Source organism: Elephantulus edwardii, unplaced genomic scaffold (genome assembly GCF_000299155.1).
Source record: "Elephantulus edwardii isolate Elephantulus edwardi_28Jun2011 unplaced genomic scaffold, EleEdw1.0 scaffold00145, whole genome shotgun sequence".
NCBI lineage: Eukaryota > Metazoa > Chordata > Mammalia > Macroscelidea > Macroscelididae > Elephantulus > Elephantulus edwardii.
Window position 1 is genome coordinate 8013353 of NW_006399895.1, and position 25168 is coordinate 8038520.

Here is a 25168-nt window from a genome sequence, read left to right on the forward strand (position 1 = left end):
TTGGCTCTGGTTGTTGGTGCATATATTTGAATGATAGTGGTATTCACTGGACTTCCTTGTATGCGTATAGATATTATCCTGTCACTGACAGTATTGTACTTCAAGATGGATCTAGCAATGACTTCTTTAACTATGAAAGCAACTCCATTTTTCCTCACCTTTTCATCTCCAGAGTAATATATCATATGGTCATCAGACTCAAATATGACGAGTGGCATAGCTTCCAGAATCACAGCAACCCACATGTTACACCAGTACAGCAAACTGACAGACAAGTGTGGTACTAAAAAAGAAAACAATAAAACAAGCTTATACACATTCAGTTATAAAGTAATTGTTGTTGTTATTAGGTGCCATCAAGTTGAGTAAAACTCAGCAACCCTATGAACCCTGTCCTATCCTGTGTCATCCTCACCATCTCTGAAGCACTTAAGGCCATTAATGAAGTCATTGTGTCAGTCCATCTCTTTAGGGGTCTTTCTTTGCTTCACTGACCCCCCATCTTTCCAAGCATGATGTCCCTCTCCAATGAATAGTTTTAACCTAGGTACATGTTTGAAGTATGAAAGACAAAGCTTTGCTATCTTTGCCTCCAAGGAACACTCCAGCTGCACCCTCTCCAAGACGTACCTGTTTGTTCTTTTGGCAGTCCATGGGATATTCAGCACTCTTCTCCGGCTCCACAACTCAAAGACATCAATTCTTCCTCTGTCATCCTTATTCATTGTCCAGCTTTCCAATGCACAGCAGGTGATTGAGAAGAGCATGGTCTGAGTTAGGCACACCTTAGCTTCAGACTAACATCATTGCTCTTCAGCATTTTGGAGAGGTCCCTAACAGTAGACTTGCACAATGCAGTATGTCTCCTGATTTCCTGACTGCTGGTACTAAGGGTGTTGATTGTTGATCCAAGCAAGATGGAATCATTGACAGCTTCAATCCTTCCTGAATGTACAAACTTCAGTCTTTCGCTCTTCACCTTTATTTCTGTCACCAAGTCTGTACTTTCCAACTACCATTCCTTCCTCCTCATTTCCAACTTTTGTATTCTGGTCACCAATAATTATTAATTCATCTTAATTGCATGTTTGACCAATTTCACACTGCAAAGTTCATAGAAATCTTCCATTTCCTCCTTATTTCCTTCTCCTCAATTTTCCTAGTTACTGGTGCATACATTTGAATAATAATAGTATTAACAAATTTTCTGAAAGGCATATGTATAATTCTCTGTCACTCACAACATTTTAATTTAGGATAAACCTTAAAATTGTCCTTTTATGTATGAGTTCAACACCATTCTCCTCAATTTTTCATTCCCAGCATGTTGTTGTGTACCTATAGCTAACCTTCTGGCAGGTTTTCAGAGGCAGTTAATTGCTTGAGAGAAGATTTTCCATCTTTCTTCCGCAAAGCAGCTTGTGGCCTTGAACCATATGCTTTCGGTATTGCAGCACAGCTTCTTGCCACTAGGCAACCAGAGCTCACATTATGATATATGGAGAAAAGACTGAAGCTGTCAACAATTTCATCTTTCTTGGTTCAAAAGTCAACACCCTTGGTAACAGCAGTCAGGACATCAGGAGATGCATTGCATTGGGCAAGTCCAGTTGAGCAAATGGTCATTACAATGAGATGAAAAGGGAAAACCAGAATAGAAGCCAGAAGAAACTATGAAAATTGCACTCAAGTGTGGAGAAACCAAAACAAAAGAACTGCCAAATTAGAAGAGCTGAACAGAAGATATTAATGGGCAGCTTAAGAAGACAAAGTATGTATGTATGTATGTATGAATAAATAAATAAATAGAAGACAAAGTATTATAACAAAATATGCAAAGAGCTGGAGTCAGAGTAAAAAGAGAAACGCTCACTTAGCATTTCTTTAGCTGAAACAACTGAGAAATAAATCTGAGCCTCAAGTTGCAATACAAGAGAGATGCAAAGTCTTGAACAAGAAAGTATCAAAAGAAGATGGAAGAATATACACACTGTACAAAACAAAATTGGTCAATACTGAAAAATTTCAACAAGTAGCATATGGATAAGAACCATATGAACCATACAAACAAGCTGCTTTGAAGACACTGGCAAAGAATAAAACTTCAGGAATAGATCGGATACCAGGTTGATTTGTTTCAACTAACAGATGCAAACTCGACATGCTTATCCATCTGTGCCAGGAAATTTGGAGGACAATTGCCTGGATAAGAGACCCATATTTATTTCCATTCCCAAGAAATTTTATCCAACAGAATGTGGAAATTATCAAACAATATCATTAATGTCATATATAAGCAAAATATTACTGAATATCATCCAAAAAAGATATTAAAACTATCAATGATTTCTTACTTAGATCCCCAGTTTATCAGCAATCAGGAGATTAGAAGACGTATTTCTCTGAGCAAGTTTGCTGTCAAGGATCTCTCTAAAATATTAAAGAGCAATGATGTAAGTTTAAAAAATTGATTTTGTGCCTGATTCAAATCATAGTTTTTCAGTCTCTTGCTATGCATCTGAAAACTGGACAATGAATAAGGATGACAGAAGAAGAATGAATGCCTTTGAGTTGTGATATTGGAGAAAAGTATTGGATATCCCAGGGATTGTCAAAAGAACAAATAACTCTTGGGAAAAGTGCAGCCAGGGTGCACTTGGAGGGAAGGATGGTGAACCTTTGGCTGTCATACTTTGAACATGTTGCTAGGAGAGGATAGTCCTTTGAAAGGAATCTTATGCTAGAAAGATACAGGGTCTGTAGAGAGGAAGACCTCCAACAAGTTGGATGTACATGGTTCTTATGGCAATGGGCTTAAGTATATCAGTGATGACGAGGATGGCACAGGATAGGACAGGGTTCAGATCTGTTATTCATCTGTTATTCATATTCATGAATTGTATTTGACTTGATGACACCTAACAACAGCCTAGAGAACCAAGTAAAACATGGCATTGTTTATGTCTGCATGTATTTTAAAATTTGCATAGGTGTGATACAATACCTGTTACTCGGCATCTTTGGCACTCAACGTGGTTTTAATATCCTATCATGTTGCTGTATATAGATAAAGTTTATTTGTTTTAACATTGCTAGTCTTATCAAGGGACCTCTGATGGTGTAGTCTATAGGAAGTTGCACTGCTAACCCAAAGGCTTTGCCTCTGTTGGTTTGAATCCGCCAGTATCTCCTCAAGACAAAGATGAGCAATCCCCTCTCAGTTGGTTCTAACTCGACAGAAGTGAGTTTGCAGTTTGAATAGTCTGTCCCGTAACTATGCTACTTTTCCATTATCCATTTCTGTACTAGGTATTTTTCTTCTTTTTTTTTTTCTCTCCCAGCATTTGAATCTGCTTCTACGTATGAGGGGTTCCCACACTCTGAGTGGGTACAACTTTCTATAGACACTACTGTTTTCTTTGCAGCTGGGCATGGACTCACTGATCTGGTTTCCTTGAACAAATACACCCACAGCAGACTTTGACTTTTAGCTAACATCATGAGAAGTAGCTGCAAAATTAGGAATGATTAACAGTACAAAGTTCAACAAAACTTTTTATTAGGAAAAAGGAACCCAAGAGACAAACAATTATAAAAAGAATGGGGGCAGATAACTCTGTGTTGTAACCAAACCAACAGATAAGCTTCAGATTTTATGGACTGTATTCTGTATTCTGTTTGTAGGTTAGATTATCATTTGAACCATAGCTATGTGTGATTTCCCTGTGACACATGTGGCATTATTTAATCACTGTGCCAGGCCTCAGCAGAGACCAGTCAGCTGCCACCAAGCCAGAGCTCTTCTGCGTGCCCTCAACCACAAGCCCCACCCAGCAGTTCAGCCCAGCAGGTGACCCAGCCTTCTGAAATTGAGCCAAGTCTCCTTCCCATGGGCTGGGAAGTCCGGCATGCACCAAACGGGAGGCCCTTCTTTATTGACCACAACACCAAAACCACCACCTGGGTAACTTTAGTACTCTTAATTTAAATATGTAGTAACAATAACAATACTACTATATAACAACAATACTAAGCTTTTAATAAGTGTTCTGTGTACCTCAGAATCTCATCTATTTTCCAGTAATTAATTTTTAAATATATGGAATTCTTAATTTAATTTCTCTTCAAGATATGTTAATGCCTATTTTTTAATATTGTTTTGCATTGTTATGGAGCTACATTTAATTCCTATTTCCAGTTTTTAACTCACTATCCATAAAGGACAAGCAAATCTGTCTTGGAAGAAATGTAGAGTATTTCTTAAAGGAAAGGATGGTGAGACTTCAGCAGGAGGGGCCCAGTCCATGAGAAGAATATCATCCTTGAAAAAGTAGATAATGAGCAAAGGAGAGGAATGGCCCCAATGAGGTAGACTAACAGAGCGACTGCAGCCGAGGGCTTACACCCGGCAGAGATTGTGAGGTTGATTCAGGATTGGGCAGAGTTTTGTTATGTCATATTATGTCACTGTGAGTTGGAACTGACTCGAGGGCACTTAATGATAGCAATAAGGATAAATGTTTAGAAAGTTACCTAATAGTAGTTCCTTACATTTTTAAAAAAAATTTTATTTTATTATTTTTTTGCATGTACTGTCAAATTGGATCTGACAGGTACAGGAGGAGAGGTCCCTCCTTCTCCAGCAGAGCATCTGGTGGATTCAAACCACGTACCTCTGGGATTGCAAAGAAGACTTTTTTTTTGAGACTGCAGAGTTTCCAAAGCAATTTTTAATTTCTATCTCATTTCACAGCAGAAATAATCCTGTGAGGATAGGTAGAACGATTTTTTTTTGTTTTAAGATAAAGCTATAAGTCTCATTAAGTGATTGACTCAGTTTATTTAGTAAGCATAAGCTAGTGAAAAATCAGCAGCGAGTGAATAGATTTTCATTCATCATTGATTTAGTAACAAAGTGTTAAAAATACAACTACTTGATAGACTTTAGCACCATTCTTGTGTTCATGTAATGACGATTAAAATATTGGATTTTAAAAAAATACAACTACCTTAAAATAATTTTAAATAAAATTTAATATAAAAATAAATAGTAATATAGAAAAATTATAGCAAATAAATAAATTTTATTGTAATTTCTAACAGGGTGAACTGACTTTAATAACATTTATGGATTTACCTGCCTACCCTTGACAGATACTAATAAATGAAGAGTTATAAGAATATAACATACCAGATAGGCATGTTCTGGGGCTCAGAAATAATATAAGGCCCTACTTTTCCACCAATTTTTATTCAGAGAAAAGCTCTATGGAATGACACAATCCTAGGTGAAATGCCTTCAAATGCGCACTGAAAGAGATGAGGGAAGAGTTCACACTCAGAGAACTGATCCCCATCAATCCCTCCCGCATCGTTTCTTTCCATAATTATTGCATGAGGATAATGGATTGTAGGTAGAAACACCGTTATTTCAGAGATCAGCACATGAAGTAGAAAGCACCTTTTAAAAGAGCATATTTTAACTATCCATTGATATTAGAAAGCATGTCAACAATTAGATTGTCCTTCATTATTATAGAACTTATTTGTATGTGTGTGTATTTGTACTGTTTTCTTTATTCTACCAAAAAAGGAAGATCCAAGATTGAAAATTCCAGCTCATCTGAGAGGAAAGACGTCACTTGAATCTTCTAATGATCTAGGACCTTTACCTGTAAGTTTATAGAATTGCCACCAATATAATTAGACTGTCTATTGAGAAATACAACAGCTCTTTGACAACCATTATTAATATTGTTAACTAAAATGTTAGTACCTTCTACGCAGGATGTATTTTTTTTCTATAATTATATTTTATTAATTTTCATAAACATTTACAGAGATTTTGGGCTTCCACTCATTCATTGTTGCACTATTCTCTCTACCCTCCTCCCAGTTTGTTCTTGTCCAAATGCCACAGTGCTTGTCAAAGCCAGTTCTGATTAATCTTCTTTGTCAGTGTATCCTTTGCCATTCCCTATCACTCCTCCCTGAGAGAGACTTCACCGTGAGTCATAAGGAAAAGGGGACGGCGTATTCTCTTAGCTACTTCCTTACGCAGGATGTATTTTGTAAATTAAGTTTACTATAAAACCACTGCTGTTTTTTCCCTACCCATCCCCATCTAAAGCCTTTTTCTAAAATAATTGAAATACATCCTTCATTGTAGCCTGGATGGGAAGAAAGAACTCACACAGATGGAAGAATCTTCTACATAAATCACAGTATGTGCAATGTGGTTTTTTTTTAAGTTCATTATTTCTTTTATATTAAATTTTGTGCATGAAAATGAGAGCATCACATTCCTTCCCTCTCCTCCCACCCAGATATAAAAAGAACACAATGGGAAGATCCTCGACTGCAGAATGTCGCAATAACTGGACCAGTAAGTTTATTTTACTCTGCTTTTTACAGGGTTGTCTTCTCAACTGTCTCTTCAAGCGTGAATGGTCGCATTTGTGATTTTTTCCTCTCCCTAGCGACCCCAGGTTTTAGTTATTTGAAAAGGTTGTATCTGGTTAGCCTCAACCAGTGCAATAGCAAAGAAATGCTGGCAAACTAGCTACTAGAGATACTAATGCAGAGTTACTGAACTTAGGCCAACACGGGACATTGTCTCGAAGAGTCTTGACAGTCCTTATGGATCAGAGAAAAAAACCTGGAATGTTTTAGAGTGAAGATACCAGCTGTGCTCTGGTGACTCCGGGTCAGGTCTTAAACATTTTGGTTGTAATCGTTGTAAATTCTTACAGTGTAAATCATTATAAATGTAGAAGACACATTCATAACCATGTTTATGCATCAAGTATAAATACTAATGATATACAATAATTATACTGTTATTGAATTGGATTTAATTTTATGAAAATCATTATCCCTTCCCTTTTTTTGAAATGAAACCTACTCAGTTTTGAGGGAAACTTCAAAAAGTTGCAAGTAGCTAGAAAGACCTAACCCACACTGGTTTAAAGTCTACGATCTATTTCTTGTGCCTAGAATCTGTCAGCATTTACTAACTTTGTTGATATATTGTCTTCTAGATATATTCTTAAAGGGATAATTTTAATTGTATAATTTCTAAGCTTGCAATCATTGAATTCCTTACATATGTAAATTTTGTCTTAACAAAGGATTTTTAAGAAAAATTTTAAAGCTACCAAGAAAAAAGATACCTATATTGCCTATGGCTGTTCCTGCTTGTTTTCAAATTTAGAAAAATAAGTGAAATCAAAGATGCTGACTTGTTTTGGGGGTTTTGGTGTGTTGCTTTTACATTTATCATTTAGTATCATGAAATACCTTCAAATAATGGATAAAAAGGCAACTCCTCAGAGTCCAAGGAAAAATGTACATTTTTTGAATTGTTCCTTTAGTGGAGAAATCACTTTGAAAGTTTCTTTAGAAATGGAAATTTTCATTTCTGATATTTCTCTACTTGGAAGAAATTTCCTGTTTCTGGCATGCTGCATTTCAAGAATACAGCATGATTGAAATTGCAGTCATAGAAATTCCTAAATAGAATTTTATCTTAAGCAGAGGAATTAAAAAATGTTTAAGTTTTGTTTGTTGTTCTTCAACTTAATCATTTCCTTCCAGATAGTCTCTCTTAATGCATTTAACGTATGTTCATAAAATACCTAGAGGGAAACATTTTAAATTGTTCCATCCAGAATAAAAACAAGCTAAACTTTTTTATATTTTTCCTTTTTTCTCCCCCTCTCTGAAAGGCAGTGCCCTACTCCAGGGATTACAAACAAAAATATGAGTTTTTCCGAAGAAAGTTGAAGAAGCAGGTTAGTGATATTTTAACAATATCAGTATACAGGCTGAAAGTGATAGAGAAATGTATTTTTAAAAGTATAGAAAGTGTATTCTATTTTTGTACAAACTTGAATGACTATTTCTTATAGAAAAAGAACTTGATTTTTCTAGTAGTTATTATATATCATTGGAAGCCACAATTATTTAATGGCTTTCCTTATTTTATAAGATATGGAAAATGATATTAAAATTTGGTGTTCTATCGCTTTAGCCTGGAGTTTTCTAATGGGACTTATGGGATGTGGCTTTGTAAAACTGGGAGGAACAATTCAGCCAATCTCTAGATCCCCTTTCCATTTTGTTTGATGGTCACTCATTCTCTACAACTTCTTATAAATCTCTGCAGACTAAACAGACTTCTTCAATTTTTCTCTTTATTCTTAGCATTTTCATTATACCTTATTTTTTAGTATTTCATTATACCTCTTTCCATTATCACAGATTCAATATACTTGTAAGTAAATTTATCATCTGTGTATCTGTTCCATTTCTGTTGGAGAGGACCATTTTTTAATGTGTCTTTCTGCTTTGCTTACATGGAACTCAGGTGGCGTAGTCTTTAGCAAGTTGTGCTGCAAACACAAAGGCCAGGTTTCTCCTGTGGTTCAAATCCACCAGCAGCTCAATGGGCCAAAGAAGGGCATTCTCGTCCAGTACAGTTTACAACCTCGGAAAGTCAACTATGAGTTGGTTCCAACTAGTTGGCAATGAATTGAGATTTTGCTCGTTTTCCCCTTTTCCTGAAGTTTAAGAAGATCACCACTAGGTGGCTATATTGGGTTGCACTTTCCTGTGGTCAGTATCTGGCCTCTTCTTTTCCAGAGATTCAAGACGGTGGGTTGCTACCAGAGCTCTTTTTACCCTGATGCTGCTATTAGAAGCCATTGAATCAATTTCAACTCCTGCCATCCTTTGTGACAGAGTAGAAGTGCCCCACAGGGGTTTTTTTTAGCCTCTTGGAGGAGGAGGTTGCATAAACTTTATCTCTGGAGATTCTGGATTATTCATCTTAAATTTTAACGAACATGGAATAAGATTGTTTTTTAGTGTTTCAATATGTCAAATCCTAATACATTAACAGCATCTTAAAGTTACCTTAAATGATAGCTTTGTGTCAAAATTTCTCCTTTCTTTCTAGTAGAATTTTAAGTCTTTGTTGATTTATTTTTCCACTAAATATTTTCATTGGTAATGAGATTATGCTAGTGGTGTGAAAAACACTCCCTTCTCATAATTTCTAATTGTTGATGTCCTCCAAGTAGATGTTATGCGCCAAGACCTTTTATGCGTGTGTGTGTGTGTGTGTGTGTGTGTAAAAAAGAAAGATGATAGAATCATTTGTATAACAGTTTAGTGGGCACATGGCATGGAATGAAGGAAAGACAACAGGGACTCGAAAAGACGGAGTAATAATTAGTATAGATCAGTGTTTTTGTTGTTACATATGGTCGAGTCACCTATGACTCATAGCAACCCTATGTACAGTAAGTATCTCTGAAACCTGCCCTGTTCTGACCCAGTCTCACGGATTCAGACACACCAAAGCCCATTGCCCAGTTACTATTTCAATCCATCTCATCCGGGGTCTTCCTCTCTTGTTCTTCCACCCTTCTTCCTCTCTTGTCCCTCCACCCTTTCTAGCATGCTGTCCTTCTCCAAGAACCAGTCCCTCCAAAGTATATGAGACAGAGCTTCAAAATCCTAGCTTCCAAGGAGAAACTTGGTTTCACCCTCTCCAAGACAGACCTATTTGTTTTCTTGGCAGTCCATGGTGTATGTTCAAGACTCTTTTCCAGCACCACAACTTAAAGGCATCGATTCTTCTTCTATCATTCTTATTCATTGTCCAGCTCTCTAATGCATAGCAAGCAGTTGCAAAGACCATGGCCTGAATTAAGTACACCTTAGGCTCTAGACAGACAGTGTTAGAGAATGTTAATTAGCATTATTTTCCCTTTCTGGTTTCCATTTAAAGGTTATGCACAAAACACTGAGGAATGAAATATTTAGATAAAATTGTTATAAGTTCAAAGCCATAGCTATCTATATTTTTCTCATAAGGAGAACTATCGTCATTAAGTCACTTCTGACTTGGAAACCTTATACAGTTTCCAGGGCTGTATAATTTTACTGAAGTAGAAGAGGCCATAGCACAGGGGCATTATTGCTTATGTCAAAGGTATCCTGGTTGAAAGCAGAGACTACCAGAAGAAAGTCTGTTTGTGTTTTATTGACCATAGAAAGGCATTTGGCTGTGTGGATCATAACAAATTATGGATAACATTGTAAAGAATGCAAATTCCAGAACACTTAATGCTCATACAAAACCTATACCTAGATCAAGAAGCTATGGTATAAACAGAGCAAGTGGCACACCCACTGCAAAGTTTAAAAGAAAGGTGTGCATCAAGGTTGTATCCTTTCCCCATATCTATTCAATATGTATGCTGAGAAAAATAATTTAAGAAGCTTGACTCTATGAAGAAGAATCTGGCATCAGGATGTAGCATTATCAACAATGTATTATACAGATCACACAACCTTGTTTACTGAAAGTGAGGAGGACTTGAAGAACTTTCTGTAGAAGATAAAATATTTTAATAAGGATAACATCTCAATACCAAGAAAACAAAAAATCCCCACTGCTGGACCAATAGGCAGCATCATGATAGAGAGAGAAAGGATTGAAATTGTCAGTGATTTAATTTTACCTCAGTCAACACCATTGGTATCACTAGTCAGGAGATCAGGAGACATAGTGCATTGGGAAAGTCTGCAGTCAGGGCCCTCTCTAGATTACTGAGGAGCGAGGATATCAGTTTGAAGACTAAAGTATGCTTTGACTCTTTTAAGTTGCTTGAATTCTTTTAAGTCACTTGAATTCTTTTAAGTCACAGTGAATAAGGATGTCAGAAGAGGAATTGATGTCTTTGAGAAGTAGTGTTCAATAATACTGAATGTCCCATGGATGGCCAAAAGAACAAACGAACTTTTCTCTGCAGAGAAAGTGCAGCCACATTGCTCCTTGGAGGCAAAGATGACAAAGCTTCATCTCACATACTTTGAGAATACTGTTAGGAGAAGCTATTCCTTGGAAAAGGACATCATGCTTAGAATGAGGGAGGAGGGTCAGTGAAAGAGAGAAAGACCCTCAACCAGTTTGACCCAGTGACTACAGCAGTAGGCTCAAGTATGTCAGAAATGATGAGGATGGCACAGTATTGGACAGGGTTTAGGTATGTTCATAGGATCACTGTGGGTCATACTGAACTTATCCATGCCTCACAACAACAGTGTTGCTATCATGAGTAAATTGGATAATCTTTTTAAAATACTTGGAACAATGTCTTGTACTCTAAATGTTAGCCTTAACTAAAGGGTAGAACAAGATAGATTCCAAGGATTAGTCAGAGAAGTTGTTGTGGTGGTGGTTGTTATGTACCATTGAGTTGGAACTGACCCATAGCCAACCCCTCAGTGGGTGTTCAGAGGTAGTAAATTGCACAAGAGGTGATTAGCCTTCTTCCTCTCACAGAACAGCTGGTGGATTTAAACCAAGTACCTTTGGGTTGGCAGCTGAACTCTTTATCACTAAGCTACCAGAGTCAAAACGGGAGGAAAACCTTGGAGCCTAAAATGGCTAAACTATCATCTATCATCATTGCTGTTGTGGTGTGCCATCAAGTAGGAACTGAGTCATAGCTGCCCCTCCAGTGGGGTTTCAGAGGCAGTAAATCACACAAGAAGAAACTGCCCATCCTCCTCCAGCAGAGAAGCTGGTGGATCCGAACCACACAGCTTATAGATCATAGAATGCAGCTCACTGGAAATCATTCTAGAAAGGACTATGCATGAAATACCTTCACATGGACAATATTATCTCTATCAATAGCCTGAGAAATGAAAATCAGAAGTCTATATAAGTAAATGACTAGAAAAAAAATGCATGGATTTTTTTCAACGTGTAGATAAAACATTTAAGACCATGTATTTGATTTTGTTTACTCTGAATGCTCTACTTAAAAACAGATGTGGAAGGGAGCTCTGGTGGCCTAGTGGGTAGGAGCTGTACTGCAATCCCGAAGGCACGTGGTTTGAATCCACCAGATTCTCTGTTGGAGGAGGGGCAATATCCTCCTGTGCCATTCAAATCTGATTTGACAGCACACAACAAGTAAAAAAATAAAAACAAACTGTTGTAGTTAAAAGATTAATTTTGTAACTTCTGCAAGTTATCAGCTGCTGTCCTATTGAGTGGTATTTACAGCAACACTGTGAACAACAAAGACCAGTTTATTTATTATCATATTGAATTGATATTAACCATGTATGTCTTTTCTGGGTTTCCAGAATGACATTCCAAACAAATTTGAAATGAAACTTCGCCGGGCAACTGTTCTTGAGGATTCTTACAGAAGAATTATGGCAGTCAAGAGAGCTGACTTCCTCAAGGCCAGACTGTGGATTGAGTTTGATGGTGAAAAAGGATTAGATTACGGAGGAGTCGCCAGAGAATGGTTCTTCCTAATCTCCAAGGAAATGTTTAACCCTTATTATGGGTTGTTCGAATATTCTGCTACGTAAGTACCTGTACAGTGACTGTATACAGTGGAAAAAAAAGAAAAATGTCATTCACCATTTTGAAAAATCCCAGGGTTGTATGATACAAAGGAAAAATGGAGACTTAGAACTAATGTTTCAGAAATGACTGTTTTTGAAACTATCAATTCCAGTGGTCTAACAGGGCTCAAGGGAGGTCTGGTGGCCTAATGCGTAGTGATTTGTGCTAACAACTCAAAGATCAATGGTTTGAATCCACCATCTGCTCCTCCTTCAGAGAAAGATAGGCAATCTCCATCAGTATAAATTCCTGCCTCTGAAAATTCACTAGAGTCAGCTAGGAGTTGGTTCTGACTTGACAGCTATGAGTTGTTGTTGAGTGGGGTTCTGCAGAGGTCTGGTGGCATGGTGCACTGTGTGTTGTGCTGCTGAAAGGCCAGGGATTAGAATCTTCCAGCTGCATTGAGGGAGAAAATGTGCAGTCTTCTCCCATAAACATTTATAGCCTCAGAAGCCCAAGGGAGGATCATTGTGAACTGTATTGATATGAGGGCAATTATTAGTGTGGCTGTAATGTGTATGTAAGGAGACATAGTGTTATAACAATTAAGTGCTTGACTACAGGTCAATCAGAAGGTTAGCACTTTCAGCCCACCCAGCAGCTCCACAAGGCAGAGACCTAATAACCTTCTTCCACAGAGATTACAGCCAAGACAATCCTCCAGGGCCGTTCTTTTTCATGACACGGAACCCTAGAAGTCAGGAGTTGACTAGATGGCACCCAACAGCAGCAACAACTGTGATTCTGGTAGAGATTAACAACCCCTAAAATCAGGGAGATCATTTATCATTATTTGTTGTGGTAAAATTTTTTAAATGTGGTTTTCTTTGCAGGGATAATTACACCCTGCAGATAAATCCAAACTCTGGATTGTGTAATGAAGATCACCTCTCTTACTTCAAGTTCATAGGCCGAGTAGCAGGGATGGCAGTTTATCATGGCAAATTGTTGGATGGTTAGTATCAAGTATAATGCATTTTAAAAAGATAAATTTCCAGTCATTTCCATTTAATAACCTCTTTAAATATATTTTGTTTTTACAAGGTTTTTTCATCCGGCCATTTTACAAGATGATGCTACAAAAACCAATAACACTTCATGATATGGAATCAGTGGTATGTGTTTTCATTTATAGAAGAAATAGATAATTTAATAGATAACTAAATATTAATTTTTAATAATATTGGAATTACTAGATATACAAATGATCATTTTCTCCAGCATTTTGTAATGAAAATTTTCCAACATATAGTTAAAATCATTTTTCTTGAACTTATGTATACTCAGCAGTCAGATTCCACAATTAGCAATTTTTGTGCTTGTCTTATCATTTATCTATTTATCCATCTTTCTTTCTACCTGTAAACTCATCTTATTTTTTTATGCATTTTAAAGTAAGTTGCAGTTATAAGTAGCCAAAACCAAACCAAGTCCCTTGCCACTGAGTTGATTCTGACTTGTAAAGACCCTACAGGACAAAGTAGAACCATCACATAAGGTTTCCAAGATTATAAACCTTTACAGAAGCAGTTTTCTGGGTCTTGGTCCCCTAGAGTAGCTGGTAGATTCAAACTGCCGACCATTTGGTTAGACTTGGCTAGCCAACTCTTGTAGTCATTGCACAATAAACTTTCTATTAAATATGTCAACATTTTATACAACATGTTTATGTATTTTCTTTCATCATTAATTGATGTGTTTTTTCAAAGTGGCAGTCCAAAGCAAAAAGTTTAATTAGGCCGCTAGAAGGACGTATAAAGCCAAGGGTCCCTGAGATGGTCCTGTACACATTGGTGCTGAATAGCCTCATACAGAGGTGTACACATGAAGCAAGACCTTTTCTTTGGGACTGAGTACTTTTATTTATTCCTTATCAGTTAAAACACTGTAATTCTTTTACAGGTCTTTAGATTGCTTGACATGGTTAATTGAGGTTTTGTATCTAAGTTGAGACCCATGTATGTCAATATAATATATAACAACACCCCTCCAACCACCTTTCCACCCCCACCCCAAACTCTGGTGGCCTAGTGAGTTATACTCTGCCAACTCAAAGTAAATGTTTCAAATCCACCAGCTGCTCTTCCGGAGAAAGATGGGTATTCTCCTCCCATATAATTTATAGGCTCTGAAATTCCAGCTAAGAGTTGACTCAGACTTGATGGCAGTGAGTTTTGAGTTGTATAGCTGTTTACACATAACATACACAATCTCATAAATCATATGAGAAAGCTGCCAGGCTCTCTTCGATAGATAGATTTCTGTCTATGAAAAACAGAACTTAGCTAAACAACGCTTCACTTAGCTCTTTAATTGGGTAATGAGTCTGCCCCTCTCCTCTGCATGGAAATAGAAATGTAATATATTTTTTAATTACTTGTTGCACATCTTCTCGCCTCCTCACCCAGCCCACCCCACAATGCACCACTTATTCCTGATTGTTGTCATTCATACAATGTCTAATCGTATATTTCTTTCAGACAGTTCTTCCCCTCATCTGTTCTAGTGCAGTGTTTATTACCTATCCACCCTTTTCCCATTCTCTCCCAACCTCCCCATATCTGTCCTATTTTATAACAGTGGTGTTATGCAGTATTTGTCCTTTTGTGACTGAGATATTTCACTTAGTGTAATGTCCTCCATGTTCCCCTTCTTATGTAATGTTTATAAGTTCATTAGTTTTCAATGCTGCTTAATATTTCATTGTGTGAATGTACTCTAGTTTTTCTAACTATTTGTTTGTTGATTAGAACTTTCATTGCTTCCATCTCTTTGCTATTGTGAATAATTCAGCAATAAAGATGGATGTGTACACCTGTTTGAGTTGTGGCTCTGGTTTCTTTAGGGTGTATTCCCAGGTTGAAATTGCTGGGTCAAATGGTATTTTTATTTCCAATTTTTTAAGAAAGTGCCAGACCACCTTCCATAGTGGCTGTACCATTTTATATTCCCGCCAGCAGTGAATAAGAATTCAAATCTCCTACAACCTCACCATTGGCTGTTTGTGAGAGAAATGTCTAAACTTTTTTTTAATTTTTAAATTTTATTTTAATACTTTTTGTGTGTACCATCAAATTGGATCTGACTGGTACAGGAGGAGATTGTCCCTCCTTCTCCAGCAGAGCATCTGGTGGATTTGAAGCATGTACCTCGGGGATTGCAGTGCAGTTTCCTGCCACTAGGCCACCAGAGCTCCCTGAGAGAGATATCTAAACTTTTAAACTTGATTTATGTATCCTTATTCTTACAAGTCTTAATCATCTGCTCCTTTTGAAATTTGTGTATGTATGCAAAGATGTCTGACCCTTTCATCTTTAATTCATTTATTCAGACCTTCAGTAGACCACATTTGTCTTCTATATATATATATATATAATTTTAAATATGTACTTTTATCCTCCTAGGATAGTGAATATTACAATTCACTAAGATGGATTCTTGAAAATGACCCTACAGAACTGGACCTCAGGTTTATCATAGATGAAGAACTCTTTGGACAGGTGTGTAAATCCTGATCTATTAAAATGACACAATTGTAAAACCAGTGTCATGCCTAAAGTATGAATGTAAAATAATCTCACACACAGCACATCTATCGGCTCTGTTTCTTATACGTACTGCCTAGTAACAAAATCTGTCTCTCAGCAAGAGTTTGTGCTTTTCTTTGACATTTGATTCATTCTACATTTACTTTAGCAAAACTAATATTTTACACTTTGAATAAATTTAATTTAAAACACCATGTTTCTGTTAGAGTTATAAAATTTATCTTTTTTTCCACTAATATACTATATCAAGATAATGATGTTTCACTTTAGACCCATCAACATGAATTGAAAACTGGCGGATCAGAAATTGTTGTCACCAATAAGAACAAAAAAGAATATATTTAGTAAGTATTTTACTTTATTTTATAAATAAAGGTGCTTCTTCCCAGGAAGATTCTTCTTACCTTCTTGCTCTCCCCTTGTGGCCAGACTTTAAATGTTCTTTTGCTCTAAAGAAGCAATATATTAATTACACTCTCATACTCAATCTCCTCATAGTTTTCTTGTCTTCCTAGTTTTGTTGGAATTAAAGTAAAACACATTGAAATATTTTGCTCCCTTCTAGTCTTGTGATACAATGGCGATTTGTAAACCGAATACAGAAGCAAATGGCTGCTTTTAAAGAGGTATTGTCTTTTGTCTGCTCTTCTCTATTTCACATTACTTGCTTTGAGTTTCAAGTACTGGTCCTCATCACATCTGATAAAGATTAGTGTAAAGCTTTTGGAAACCATTTTTAATTATGTTTTTATGTTAATTAAGTATTGTACAAAAGATGTTTGGTATTAAATGTTAGTTATTCAGGATATTTCCACAATAAACATTACTGTCCCCTTTCCTTTCTCACTTTCTCTCACTGCTCTCGCTCCCTGCTTTCAGGTCCCACTCCCCACACCTTTACCTCAAAGAGTTACCTCAAGAAAGCAAAGGACAATGTAAACCTCATCTACTGCCAATGAGTGAAGTCACCCCATGGGACAGAGTAGAACTGCCCTATGGGGTTTCTGAGACTGCAGGTCTTTACAGAAGGAGATTGTTTGATCTTTCTCCTACTCGGCAGTTAGTGGGTTTGAACTGCTAACCCTTTCAACTACTAGCCCAATGTTTAACCTATTTTACTACTGTGACTCCTTCTTAACCTCAGGTTAAAGAAAGAAGAATGCTATAGGAATACAATATACAGTATTATAGGAATACAATATACAATTTTATTTTCCACCCTAAATAGAATCTCCTTGTCCATGTCTTATAACTTACTTTCTTCCATTAGAAAAATAATTCTTTTAAAAAAAGAAAATAATTTTGGGCACTCTGTATACATTAAAAGAAATAGTTTTATTGTGGCTGCATTTTATTTACAATGTAAATCTATAATTTATTTAAACTTCTCCAATTGGTAGACATTTAGACAATTTTCAGGTTACTCATTTTATAAACATAAATTTTTATGGCACACTTACCTATTTTCTATTGGACTGTGTATGGCTGTTGTTATGCTGGGCAATAAGATAATTCTGACTCTGAAGTAGCTGGAGGAAGAGCTCATTTAGGTGTTTAGGAAGACAGAACCATAGCAGCAATGATAGGCCCTGGGCTGGCCGTGGACACTTTGGAGTCCTCTTCAGTTGTGTAGTGAAGATGTGGACTAGAAAAGTTGGAAAATAACACTGGCAGGCAGAGTTGGAAGAGACAAATAAGGAGAGAAAGGTTTATTGCAAGACTAAGTATCAAGGACACAGGTATTTCCAACAATAGCCTAACTGTAGAGATCTCAAATAAGATAAGGAACCAGAAAGTGTTTATCCCATTTAGCCAAAAGCTGTCTTTGACTTTTTCCAGAACAGGCAGTAGAGCTCAAAGGAAATTGCAGTGGGTTGAGGGGAGAATGAAAGGCGATCAAGTGAACTGAGTTAATGTATGACATGTAAGAACCTTAGCTGTAAAGAAAAGGAAACACAGGATATTATTTGCTTTTTGTTCAGTTTTTTTTTAGATTCAATATAAAGACATATAAATGCATGAGGAGTGAGGTAATTAAAAGAAGGCAGTTTAGAGAGGTGTTCACCAGAGGAAGCAAATGAAGACAGGTGGAAGGACTGACCTAAATAGGATATGGTTCTTCTCTTCCACAGAAGTGGAGGGGGCCCCTTGTGGCTGATATGTGAAAATGCAGAAGGTTGAGTGAGTTCCAGCTTCCAAAATTGCCTTTATTTTAAAAAGCATTGAATGTCACCTGTTCTAAAGAAGGGTAATATGAAAGAGAAGGAGTCTTAAAAAGTATAGGAATGTTTTGAAATAGTTGCTTTGAGGAATAAATGAGATAAAGCAAACTATGGACACAGGGTTTTTTTGTCAACATTGAGATCTCATTTGCGTTAAAAACCCATGAAACTGTAGTGGTTGAAGTCTTCATGTGGAAACTCTGGTGGACTAGTGGTTAAGGAGTTGCACTGACAATCCAAAGGCAGTTGGTTCTAACCCTCCTGCTGCTCTATGAAAGAAAGATGGGAAATCTCCTTCCAAGTGATTTAGTCTTTGAAAACCTGCTGGAAGGTCAAATGTGAATCAGTTCTGACTCAGTGGCAGTAAATGAGTGAGTGAGTTGTATTTCTCCAATTGCATTCACTAGCTGAAGAAGAGAACTGTTCATTGACCTCCTAACCAAGTTTTTAAATGTTTTTTTTTTAACTAGGGGTTTTTTGAATTAATATCACAGGATCTCATCAAAATTTTTGATGAAAATGAACTTGAGGTAAGAAAATCTACTTTTTCTTTTAAACAAGAGTGTTGTACCCATTATCTTCCTGGTTTATAGTTTGGCATTTCTTATTTATGCAGCTTCTTATGTGTGGACTGGGAGATGTAGACGTGAATGATTGGCAAGAACACACTAAGTATAAAAATGGCTACAGTGTAAATCATCAAGTCATCCAGTGGTTTTGGAAGGTAATTAAAAGCTTCTGTTTTCATAAATTACTTTCTGATAAATCCAATCATATTTAAGTCAGCTCTTGATTTTCTAATACTAATAGTTTTGTGTAAATGCACATAAAAAACTATATCCCAGTAAAAATCATCTTTGGTTTTATATTAATACATATGCATACATACTAATACACATTCACTTCTGTGGATGTTCCTTTCTTCTATATTTATGGATAAGTAGATAAAGCATGTAGGATAAAATCAGTGATGTTAGCATAATATGGGTTAGGTGCCTTACTAAAGAAAGAACTTTCCCCATTTTTTTAAAAATTGTGATTTGAGTAATGAAAGTTTACAAAGCATATTGGCTTTTAAATCAATTGTTCATATGCATTGTGTTTCATAATGTTTAAAACATTAATTACAGTATCCACAATGTCTGATCATCCACTTGTTCAATAATGTCTTTTCCTTCACTCATCTTATTAAGTATTTATTATCTATTAAGTTTTACCCTCCTCTCTCTCCCTTCCTGCTCTTTGGTAATTATACTAGAATGATTCTGTATAAACCTTTATTTAGGTTTTTATAATAGTGGCTTTAGAAACTATTTGTCCTTTCATAATTGACTTAGGTCACACAGCGTAATGTCCTCTAGATTCATGCCTGTTATGCAATATTTCAGAAATTTTTCATTGTTTTTCAGTGTTGCATAATACTCCATTTTGTGCATGTACCATGAGTTCTTTATCTGTCCTACTATTGAAGAAGCACTTGGTTGATCTCTACAATTGCAAATTATCCTTCAACATTTCACATACTTTGGGCATGTTGCCAGGAGGGACTAGATCTAGGAGAAAGACATCATGCTTAGAAGGGTGGAGGGACAGCACAGGAGATGGATTGATAAAGTGACTGGAGTAATGGGGACAGGAGTGTCAGAGACAGTGAGATTGTTTCAGGACAGGGCAGGGGTCAGAGCTATTGTGCATAAGTTCGCTATGAGTCGCAGGTTACTTGACAGCACATAACAACAACTACAAACATTGGTGTGCATATATCTGTTTGTGTTGCAGTTCTCTTATTTCTTTAGGATTGTTGAGTCATGATATTTCTATTTTCAACAGTTTTGGTAATACTTGACAGTCCATTTATGTCATTTTCTATGTTGACTTTTATAGTTATAGGTTTTACTAAGTGTCACTGTTCTTGATCCATCTCAAGTTTATTTTTTTTTTATATGCCGTAAGGCATGGATCTTGTTTACTTTCTGCTAATAGATAGCCAGTTTTGCTAGCACATTTGTTAAAGAGAGGTGATTTCTCTAAAGGAAGAACTTTTAAGGAAGCCCTAACTAGAAATATATCCTGGAGGACTCCTGCCTAACTCCTTTAGATGTGACTTTCTATATATAAAGAAATTTGTATGTACTCAGTACTACAATAAATAGGGAGCTCTGGTGGCCTAGTGGTTAAGGAGTTGCACTGCTAACTCTTTTATCAGTACATGCAAGTTATAAAAAGACATAAATCACATCTGGGGAAGGAAATTTTATCAATTTATCATGCTATAGTCTAGTTCTGAAGAGTTACCATCTAGCCTTTGAAATAAAGTTTCAACCCGAATAAACAATCTCCCATAAACACAAATTTAACTGAATGAAGGTTGCACAAGGAACAAGTGTTTATTAATCTGTTACCAAACTCTGATAGCATATTTCTCAGGATACTGTTGTTGTCTTTGGTAGTCTGTAAATGCTGCTTTTATCTTTTTCAGACTGTTTCAATGATGGATTCAGAAAAAAGAATACGATTACTTCAGTTTGTCACTGGTACATCTCGTGTGCCTATGAATGGATTTGCTGAATTATATGGTAAGGGTTTTTCCGTTGACTGCCTGAAAATGGAGTGATGCTAAAATTGCCTTTTTATAGCTGATTATTTTTTCAAGCTGCTATAATTTATATTAACATTTCATCCACTCACTCACTCTTTGCCAGCCAGTCAAATACGACTTATAGCTGACCCTCCACTGGGTTTTCAGAGACAAAATCACACAGGAGGAGATTTCCCATATTTCTTCTTCAGAGAAGCTGGTAGATTTTAAATGCCTGCCCTTGAGTTGACAGCCCAACTCCTTACCACCAGCCCCGTAGAGCTCCCAATCATATCATTAGGGATGTGGTGTTTTTTAAAGTATTATTTCTGAGAAAAAGAATAATTTTTAAACAATATCATTAGAAGTTTAAAATAGGCTAAAATATATTTATACCTAATTAGAAAGCAAGGAATCCCTGGGTGGTGCTAACAGTTCATGAACAAATGTAGCTATAAGGTTGGAAGTTAAATGTATTCAGAAGTTCCTTAGAAGAAAGGCCTTAGTAATATGCTTTCAAAAAATGGTTGCTTTAAAATCCTGTGGATCCCCAGGTCTACTGTGATCCACGTGAAGTCTCTATGAATTGGAACTGACTCAAAAACAACTGGTTTGACTTTTAGTAAAGTCTGAGAAGAGGAAAACTGGAAGCATGAAATGTCTTGAGTTACTTTCTAGTCTTTAGATTCAATCCCTGTAAGCATTCCGTTATGGAAAAGCATTACCTCTATAACATTAAATGCTACAAAATGTGAGTTAACAAGTTACAGTGACAGAGTTTTCTAGTAGAATACAGTGTAGAAATGCTGGGCCAGACAAAGAGAAAGTGATTTCCTTGAGCCTTTTTTACTAAGAAAACAAAATGCAGAGTTTCCAAAACTTAATTTGGTCATGGAATCTTTTATTGATTTTTAGAGGGGTAAGAATCTTCTCAGGCTGCTGTTGGAAATGCTGGGATGGGAATACGACTGCTCTTTTCTCATGATAGTATAGTTAATGCTATTTTTGACAAAATGAAATTTTGTATATCCTAGCAAACTATTTTGCTGTTGATTTATATCAAAACTTTGTTGTTATTGTTATGTGTAAGCCAGAACTGTTATGTGTGAGTTGGAATCGACACATTGTTGACCCTCCAGTGGATTTTCAGAGGCTGAAAATTGCATAGAAGGAGATTGTCATTTTTCTTCCCGCAGAGCAACTGGTGGATTTGAACTCTGTGCATTTGGGTTGGCAGCATAATTCGTACTCACTAGGCCACTGGAGCGCCCTGTAATAACATTAGAGATGTATTTTATTAATTTTTTAAAAGTATTATTTCTGATGTAGATGATAGCAATTTATCTTACATTGGTTAATAGTCTCTTAATTGATGTGACATCCACTTTTTAAAAATATTTCTAAGAATAAGTAAGAATAACAACTATTTTGAGAGGTGGAAGTCAGGGCCTAGGTAGTTGCCAGCTGAATTTTTTATATTTTCCTAGGACATCCCAGTTATTTGGCCTGAGAACATCTTTAGTGCTTTTAGTTTATCTCCTAGTTGTTGTGGAGTGTTTGGGATCTTGAAGTGTTGCAGGCCATCCAAGGGACACTAATTGGTCTGTATTCATCTGGAACAACAGAGGAGGAGGAGAGTCAGAAATAAGAGAAACAAACGGATTGCCTGCCAAATTCCTCCATGAACAAATACCTCATTTGCCATGAGTCTAGAAAAATGGAATGGTTCCCCATACCATTACTGAATGTTTTGATCTAAGAGTCTATAGAAGATTCCTGATCAAAAAGGAGGAAATGTAAAACAGAACCTGATCAAAAAGGAGGAAATGTAAAACAGAAATTAAAATTATCTTCATCTCCAGACTTCCTGGAACCATGAATGTTGGATGACAAAGCTTGATCTGACACACCACCTGCAAAGGCAAAATGATAGAGAGTAAAATGAACTAACAGAATGGAAATCCTTATTGGTTGATTTTATTAAAAATCATTATTAATTTTTAATTGACTTTAACAAAAGTTTACAGAAAATTCATTGTTTCACATTTTTCTCTCTCCTCCCTTACCCGCCTACTTCTCTTTCTTCTTTTTTTTTAAATATTCATTCATTGTTGCACAGTTTCCTCCCTTCCCCTCTCTCCTCCCCCTCCCCCAGTTCACTTTCCAATGAACTTCTTATTCTGGACTATAGTAATATAATATACATTCCTCATATATATTCCCTAATCATGTATTTCTCTTAAACATTTCTTGCCTTCATTTGTGCCAATGCAGTATTTATTATCCATCTACTCTTTTCTTAATTTCTTCCCCAACACTCATGTCAGTCCTGCTTTATAACAGTGGTGTTATGTAGTATTTGTCCTCTTGAGACTGAGATATGTCACTCAACATAATGTCCTCCAGGCTTCTGCATGTTATGTAATGTTACATGAATTCTTTGTTTTTCAGTGCTGCATAATATTCCATTGTCTGAATATACCATACTTTTTCTGTCCGTTCGTTTATCGATAGACTTTTGGTTTGCTTCCATCTCTTTCCTATCATAAATGATGCTCTAATGAACATGATGTGCATACATCCGTTTGGGTGGTGTCTCTGGTTTCTTTAGGGTTTATTCCCAGTAGTGGAATTGCTGGACCAAATGGTATTTCTATTTTCAACTTTTTGAGGTTTCAGACAACTTTCCATAGTGGGTGCACCATTTTACACTCCCACCATCAGTGAATAAAGGTTTCAATATCTCTTTAGCCTCACCAGCATTTGTTGTTTGCTGCTCTGTTGAACTTTGTTGGGGCGAGTTGATATTTCATAATTGTTTTTACTTGCATCTCTCTGATAGCTAGGGATTTTGAACAGTTCTTCATGTGTTTGTCATCTGAATGTCTTCTTTGGTAAAATATCTATTCATAAACTGTGCCCATTTTGTGATTGAGTTGTTTACCTTTTTCTTGTTGAGGTCCTAGATATGAGTCCCTTATCAAATATGTCACTGCTAATTATTTTTCCCCAGTCTGAGGCTTTCCTTTTTACTGTGTTGGAGAAGATTCTTTTGTGCATAGGGATTTGATTCTTAGAATGTCCCATTCATCTATTTTGTTTTCTAGTTGTAGGTTTTTCATGATGCTTGGAACACTGCTTATACCATGGATTATGGCTTCTAGAATTCTTCCAAGCTTTCTGTAATGAAGTCTATAGTCTTTGGTTTTACTTTTGATCCACTTTGAGTTGGGTTTTGTGTATGGAATGAGGTGTGGGTTTTGCTTGAGTTTTCTACAGATGATTTTCCAATTTTGCCAACACATTTGTTTAAAAGGTTGCCATTTCTCCACTTTATTGATTTCATCTCCTTGTAAATAATTAGTTGACCATAGGTAGACGAACTGATTTCTGGGTTCTCAATTCTATTCCATTGATATATGTGTCTGTCACTGTACCAGTACCATGTTGTCTTAACCACCACGGCAGTGTAGTAGGATTTAAAATCAGGGTGTGTGATTTATCTTGTTTCTCTTTTTCAGGAGTCCTTGACTTATTTGAGGTCTCTTTCTATTCCAGATACAATTGGAAATTGCCTTTTCTCTCTCTTTGAAGAATGGAATTGGATCTGTATTGGGATTACATTGAACTTGTAGATTGCCTTTGTTAGAGTTGTCATTTTTATTCTATTGAGTCTTCCTGTCCATGAACATGCTATTTTTTTTTCATTTCTCCAGTTCTCGTAGTAATGTTTTGTAATTTTCTTTGTATAGGTCTTTTGTGTCTCTAGTTATTTAGTATTTAGTATTTAGTCTTGTGATTATCTATTGTGATGGGTATTGTTTTTCTTAACTCCATTTCTATATTCTGTCACTGTAGAGAAATTCAACTGATTTTTGTATGTTGATCTTTTATCCTACTTTGCTGATATGGTTGACCCTGCCCAATAGTTTTCTCACTAGATCTTTGGGATTTTCTAAGTATACTATCATATTATCTGCATGTAGAGATAATTTTACCTCCTCTTTACCAATTTGCATACCTCTTATTCTCTTATTATTCTCGTTAAGACGTCCAATACAATATTGAATAGGAGAGATGATAATGGGCATCCTTGCCTAGTTCCTGTTGTCAAAGGAAATGCCTTTAATCCCTCTTCATCGAGAATTATATTGATTTTATTTTCGTGTATATACTTTTTACTATGTTGAGAAAATTCCCTCCTATTCCTATTTTGTTGAGTGTTTTACTCAACAAAGGGTTTAGGATTTTGTCAAAGGCCTTTTCTCCATTAAATAATAGGATCATGTGGTTCTTGTTCTTTGCTTTGTTAATGTGATGAATTACATTGATTATTTTTCTTCCACCCCTTTTTTAAAATTTATTTATTTTTCATTTC

General features: G+C 36.3%; 1 protein-coding gene across 5 annotated transcripts in view; it reads left to right on the top strand.

Annotated features, from left to right (window-relative positions):
• The window catches only part of NEDD4 (neural precursor cell expressed, developmentally down-regulated 4, E3 ubiquitin protein ligase), a 176929-nt gene that overhangs the window by 141940 nt on the left and 9821 nt on the right, over positions 1 to 25168 (top strand). For all 5 annotated transcript variants that reach the window (XM_006894518.1, XM_006894514.1, XM_006894515.1 and 2 more), the window contains 14 exons: positions 3761 to 3964; positions 5594 to 5674; positions 6170 to 6224; positions 6327 to 6385; positions 7728 to 7793; positions 12172 to 12401; positions 13276 to 13397; positions 13487 to 13557; positions 15847 to 15942; positions 16261 to 16334; positions 16556 to 16616; positions 18683 to 18742; positions 18829 to 18936; positions 20692 to 20788. In XM_006894518.1, coding sequence (XP_006894580.1) covers positions 3761 to 3964; positions 5594 to 5674; positions 6170 to 6224; positions 6327 to 6385; positions 7728 to 7793; positions 12172 to 12401; positions 13276 to 13397; positions 13487 to 13557; positions 15847 to 15942; positions 16261 to 16334; positions 16556 to 16616; positions 18683 to 18742; positions 18829 to 18936; positions 20692 to 20788 — 1384 coding nt within the window. The remainder of the gene's footprint in view (positions 1 to 3760; positions 3965 to 5593; positions 5675 to 6169; positions 6225 to 6326; positions 6386 to 7727; positions 7794 to 12171; positions 12402 to 13275; positions 13398 to 13486; positions 13558 to 15846; positions 15943 to 16260; positions 16335 to 16555; positions 16617 to 18682; positions 18743 to 18828; positions 18937 to 20691; positions 20789 to 25168) is intronic.